General features: G+C 36.8%; 1 protein-coding gene across 1 annotated transcript; it reads left to right on the top strand.

Annotated features, from left to right (window-relative positions):
* Positions 1-471: 471 nt before the first annotated feature.
* LOC101298918 (zinc finger AN1 and C2H2 domain-containing stress-associated protein 11-like) lies at positions 472-3,095 on the top strand. Its single transcript, XM_004304343.1, has 2 exons — positions 472-761; positions 1,922-3,095. The coding sequence occupies exons 1-2, from the start codon at positions 663-665 to the stop codon at positions 2,699-2,701; spliced, it is 879 nt and encodes a 292-aa protein (XP_004304391.1). The 5' UTR covers positions 472-662; the 3' UTR covers positions 2,702-3,095.
* Positions 3,096-6,000: the final 2,905 nt, after the last annotated feature.

Below are 6,000 nucleotides of genomic sequence, written 5' to 3'. Positions count from 1 at the left end.
TATATAAAAAAAATTCATTTATGTTCAAATTTGTAGTTTGCAAGTTGCTATGTTTGCATGATTGTTGATATATGTGGGTTTCTTAAGTGATCATACATCGTGTTGTTAGTTGATTGATATTTGTATGATATTTGACTTGCGTGGACTCTAAATACAACCAAAATTTGTTCATGCTTTATCAAAATTGTTAGGTAAAAATTTTAGGTATCTCTTTCTTTTTGAAATAAATAGACAGGTCCACACACCAAAACCGACCCATATCACACCAAAAAATAGTGTAACCAAAATATTCGATCCAACCATTTTAAAATGCGGTTACGGTTTGAAAAATTACAAAGTAAAAAAAAAAACAGTTTAATTACGGTTTGAGGTCCGACTCGAACCGTGTCGACCCGAGTAAAAAGTTAAACCCCAAAACATCTCTTCCTTTTCTTTAAAGCGCGTCTTTCTTTGATCTATACATTTTTTTTTTCTCAAGAAATATTTGGGCAGCGACTCCGAAACGACTCTTCTTGGGGAAAATCAGCGTGGACTCGTGATTCCGCGGATTCGGTGTCTTTCTCTGTATCCGCGGAAACAAATCCGCAGATTTTGGCGTGTTCAAAGTTCCGCCATTTCTCCTCTCTTCCTTGTTGCTGTAGTGTTCATTTCATTGATTCTTGATGGGAACTCCGGAATTCCCCGATCTGGGAAAGCATTGCTCCGTCGTCGAATGCCAGCAGATCGACTTCTTGCCATTCACCTGCGATAGCTGCTATAAGGTTCTCTCCAATTCTCTACCTCCGTATCCAAATTGTGATTGTATAAATGTTCTATATGAAAATGAAATGTTTGCGTGCTTTGGATTTTGGATTTTTTTGTTATCATTGGTTTGGTTGGCATTGAGGAAATGAAGATGAAAAGAAATAAAATTCAAGGGGGTTAAGAATTACTTGGACAAAACGCAATTATAGGGGTGCGTTTCACATTGGGTTGTAGTATTTTGAGAAAATGAAAGGTGAAGCTGCCAAAATAAATCTCTGTATTTCAGAATGTTGTTCATGATATTCAGCTTTTTGGTTATAGCAAGACATTTCCCGGAAATTTGTGATTTGGAATGAGATAGAATTGAAAGTTTTGACTTTGATGGGTGTGACTTTATGAACTGCTTTTCATATGAGAAAACAGATATATGATTTGGACTCGTGTTACACTTTGTTTATTAAATCTTTGCTGCTTGCTGATACAAAATGAACAGCCTTACGAAATTCATATAGTTTGGTTAATTGAGTTCATTTATTGGTTAGTTGAAGTTGTCTATGAAATTGTATTTTTACTTCAACTCTGAAGGCGCTTAAGTGTTGTCTATGTGCATTCTGATGTGCTTGAATCACATTACATTCATCCTGAGTGTGTTGTGTATCTTGGATGAAATGAAAAGATGTGTAGGGTATAAATCTTTGTTTGTAATTTTGTCTGTCGGAGAGAGGGTGTTACTTTATTACGTTTTTTGTTTTGATTTGCTTCTTCATATAAGAATTAATTTACTGCAAGTGTAATTTTTTGGAGGAGATAAGTGGGCAAGAAATTTGAAATTGATAACTTGGAGGTGAAAAAATTGCTTATGAGATATTAGATCCTATTTACCTACTTATGGAATCGTATCAAAACTTATAACCTTTTGATTCCAAATTTAAATGGCATTGTCATGGTACTGATATGAAATTAAAGTATGCTAACTTCAGAGAGTTGGGGCTTGATGTGTTAAATTTCATTCCAAATTTCTTATTTAGGTACATAAACAGAAATGTACCACAGTAGTCTTTAATCTTTCTTCCATTGTTCTCCTTTCCGATATCTGGATTGTCATTATGTGGGATTGATTGTGCTTCTTGGAAGTTGTTTCTTGTTTGCATATTGACAGAAGGCTGACACTTTGCAGGTGTTTTGTTTGGAGCACCGAAGCTACATTAAACACAACTGTCCAAAAGGCGACAGACAAAATGTCACTGTTGTCATCTGCCCCCTCTGTGCCAAAGGAGTTCATCTAATTCCAGATGAAGATGCCAATATTACTTGGGAGAGGCATGTTAACACTGATTGCGACCCTTCAAATTATGAGAAAGCCACGAAGAAGAAAAAATGTCCTGTTCCTGGGTGCAGGGAGGTCTTAACATTTTCGAACACAATCAAGTGCAGGGACTGCATGGCAGACCACTGTTTGAAGCACCGATTTGGACCTGATCATAAGTGTCCTGGACCTAAGAAAGTGGAGGCAGGTTTTCCTTTTATGGGTCTATTAAATAGAAGTAGAACAGAAACACCAAAGCGCAACCATGCTCCTGCCACATCTTCCCCCAATTGGGGTAGTAGCTTTCTTAGTGCAGCTTCATCTTTCAAAGCCTCAGCTTCAGCCGGTGTTGCAAAATTGACTAATGAACTTGGCCAAAAGTGGCAGACAACAAAAGATGGAGTGGGGCAGAGCAGCAGCGAGGGTAGTAGAAGCGGGCAAGTGGAGGAGTGTCCGCAATGTGGTGCTAAGTTCTCCTCGGTCACCACTCTTATAGATCATGTACAAAAAGTTCATGAAAAAGGTGGCGTCCGAGCAGGGGTGAAGAAGTTGACAGTCGATGCCTGCCCAAAGTGTAGTAAAGGATTTCGTGATCCAGTGGCTCTTGTGGAGCATGTTGAGAAGGAGCATGGTGGTACTTCACGAGCATAGGTATAAATTTTTGCTTTTTACAAAATGTACTTGAATTCGATTGAATACCGTTCAGGTGGTTTATACTGACAAATACATATACCTGTTTTAGCATTAAGTCAAATTGTTTGCTCTTTTAGTTGTAAGGTTGTACACACAAATTGTTTTTGTGAATACTGGGTATTGTCTCATTGTTGATAGCCAAATGAGCTGTCAGTAATGCATTTCTTTGCAGACATATTTCTGATTCTGCTCTCCCTAATCTGTCCTGGAGAGACCCCTCCTTGTTGTATGCTACTTTTGTTGGATAATGTAGCTGGGGTAACTGGGCCCTGAAATATTTACATCAGTATGAAATATATTCATACTATAAATACCCCAGGATGAACACAAACTGGGAAATTGAGGCTGATGGAAACCATTTAGATCTACATAACGAGGTCTGTAAACGAGTCTTTCGCAATCCGTATCTGATACTTAATTTGAAGGATCTGTTCTGCAAAGTGCATACGGTTTGGATGAGTGATCGATCTTGATGACATATCTGATCGTGCAAGGGACCTGATATGGAACGAAGCGGATAAAATTCATGCACCCGCTCAGACATCCTTCTCAAATCTCAAGTCAACTACAGACTTGAGTTTCTATTGTCTTTTCATTTGAAATCAAGTTTGGTATTTTTGATGAGTTTGTGATCTGATACAAAATTTTAGCAGAAGCATTTCACACTAAAAACATGATTTTGTCGAGTATTGAAACTAAAGAACTAATTCAACAGACAGTAGAAACTTCTTGCAAACCATGAGGGCACCCATTTAGAACAAAAAAAGAAACGAAAAAAATAACTTCTCTAATTTTGGTTTTCTTTATTCAATACTTAAAAGCAAAACGGTTATTTATGGATAACTTGCTTCTTATATGTTTCAACACAAGTTTTTAATCTTGAAGTGGATGAGGATTTGAAGTTGGTGATCGATGCAGCTAATGGAGTTATTAGCCCTCCATGTAGACTTAAAATTAGTAGAAGGTATTAGAAGTTGGGAACTGAAATTTACACTGTCAATTTTACAATCCACAATCCCACTTTTTTTTTGGTAATTTAAATTTTGTCTTTAATGACATGTGTTTTGTTTTTTTATGAAAACTTTACCCAAAAAGGAAATATGGGAGTATGGATTGTAAAATAAGGAGTGTAAATTTCATTCCCCATAAATTAGAACAATTACTGGATGCTTTTCTTTCATCTCTGTTTTTTGTTTTTTTTTATCAATGAAAAGTAACGTATTAGATGGTCTTCTTTCATCTCTTTTAAACACACATTTTCAGTGAGGCTTAGTTGATGTCATTGCTAGTTTAGGACACTCCACTAGTTTAGGACACTTTTAAAATGACTTCTCATCTCAAAGGAGTACAAAAAAAATCGATGATGACAGATAAAATGTGTAAAACTTTGTGTGAGTATAACAAACAAAAGCATTTGCAACAATGGGTTTTAGAAAATTCGACTTGCAAGTTAGTCAAGGGATGATATCTAGTACAATCAAGCGATCTACAGAGTATCTCTCAACTACTCTTCAAAAAGGTGATGTTGTGCGACATGAGAAAACCATCAAAAGTTCTTACCATAATAAGAATAGTTCGAGATGAGATTCAAGGTAAGCTCAATTTCAGGAAGTAACAAGTCACAATTGACTAATCTTTATGAGGTATTCATAAATGAATTCTATGTATTAAGGGAATATTAATTTACATATTCATTAGGGTTTATGTGAATTCTCGTATTTGAATTATCTTATAAATTTAGCGAATTATTAATTTAGCACGTTGTCCCCAACTCGGGACTGACAAAATTTATTAATTTATCAAAGTTATTAATTAATCGAGTGTTAAATTATCGAGATTGTACTGTACCTAACTTATTCAAAGCCTTCCGGAACCACCCTACCTAGAGGGGGTCTCACCGGTATCATCACTTGCAGAAGGAGAGCATACCTCAACCTAGGCTTCAGTAAAAGCCATAGTCTCTACCTCAGTCACTCAAGCCTCACTTTGATCCCCCAAAATTAATGCCTTGCGAGCACAAAAAGTCCTCTTCTTGGCCTTCAATCACCCACTTTTCGTCTTTTTGTTCTTTGAGACTTTCGGACGACCCACTTTGCGCTTCTTGGCCAGTGACACAGTGAGCTATCCTCCAGAGTGAGCCAGTGCAACCGCTGGTTGGAAAGACAGCTCGTAGGGCATCAATGCTTGTTGCATGTTATCATCAGTATCTTCACCGTGCCTCTGCTTGATATGAGCACAAAGTGTTATGTTTATAATGTGTTTCCTACCCTATTTAGCTATGATATTCTCATAATAATGTCATTTCTAACATGCTTTGTGATTGTAAAAGAAATGACATTAGAGCATAAATCAAGAAAAGAAGGCTAAATCATGGAAATAACAGAAAAAGACAGTGAAGCCTTCTTGCAGTCCAAGGAAGGAAGAAGAAATCCCAAAAGAAGACCCAAGTCCAAGGATGGAAGAGAAAAATGCAAAAAGCCCAAAAGAATACCTATGCTGTCCAAGGAAGCAAAAAAGTCAAACATGTGCTCCTAAAGAAGAAAAGTCAAACATTTCTCGTAGTCCCACATCATTTTTGAAAAGAAGTTCCACCAAGATTTCCTCTATATATAAACAACCTTAGGTACTTCTCAAATCATCATTCATTCACACAAAAGTCAGGGAAACACATAGCTCTGCTGAGCAGCCTCTCCCTCTCCTTTGCTGAGTTTCTTCCACCCTTGCCTTGCCTTGTCGGACGTTCCACAAGAAACCTGATAAAGTGTAACCTTACCTCTGTTTTGTTTAGTTTTCCTTTACAATTTCAGAAACATGTTTTCGGTTTTCAAATATTGGATTTGGATGTTGTTTCGATGGTTATGTTGTTAGTAAATTCTGAGTTTCAGTAAAGCATGCTAAAGTTTCGTTAATGATATTTTTAGCAATCTGATCTTGTCAATTCATAGGTTATAAAGTATGTGTTGTTATTTGATATACCTATGTTAAAATGCATGCTAACTAATGCAATGATTTATGCTAAGCTTCGTAGGTAAGTGTAGATCTCCAGTGGTGGAAGCTGTGTCACAGATATAGCTGAATACATATACTATGCAATTCCCTGTTGTGACGTTCATGATATAATTGTGTTCAATCTCGTTCTATAGATCTTAAGGACTCATGTTAAGTGTAGACAGATACGCTGAGTATTGATAGCAACCTTGCATGAGATGTCCTAGTTCTAGACGTTCTGTGCTAGGGATAAGTAAGTAGAACTATAA

The sequence above is a fragment of the Fragaria vesca genome, linkage group LG6 (assembly GCF_000184155.1).
Source record: "Fragaria vesca subsp. vesca linkage group LG6, FraVesHawaii_1.0, whole genome shotgun sequence".
Classification (NCBI taxonomy): Eukaryota; Viridiplantae; Streptophyta; class Magnoliopsida; order Rosales; family Rosaceae; genus Fragaria; species Fragaria vesca.
This window is presented reverse-complemented; position numbering and strand designations above follow the sequence as displayed.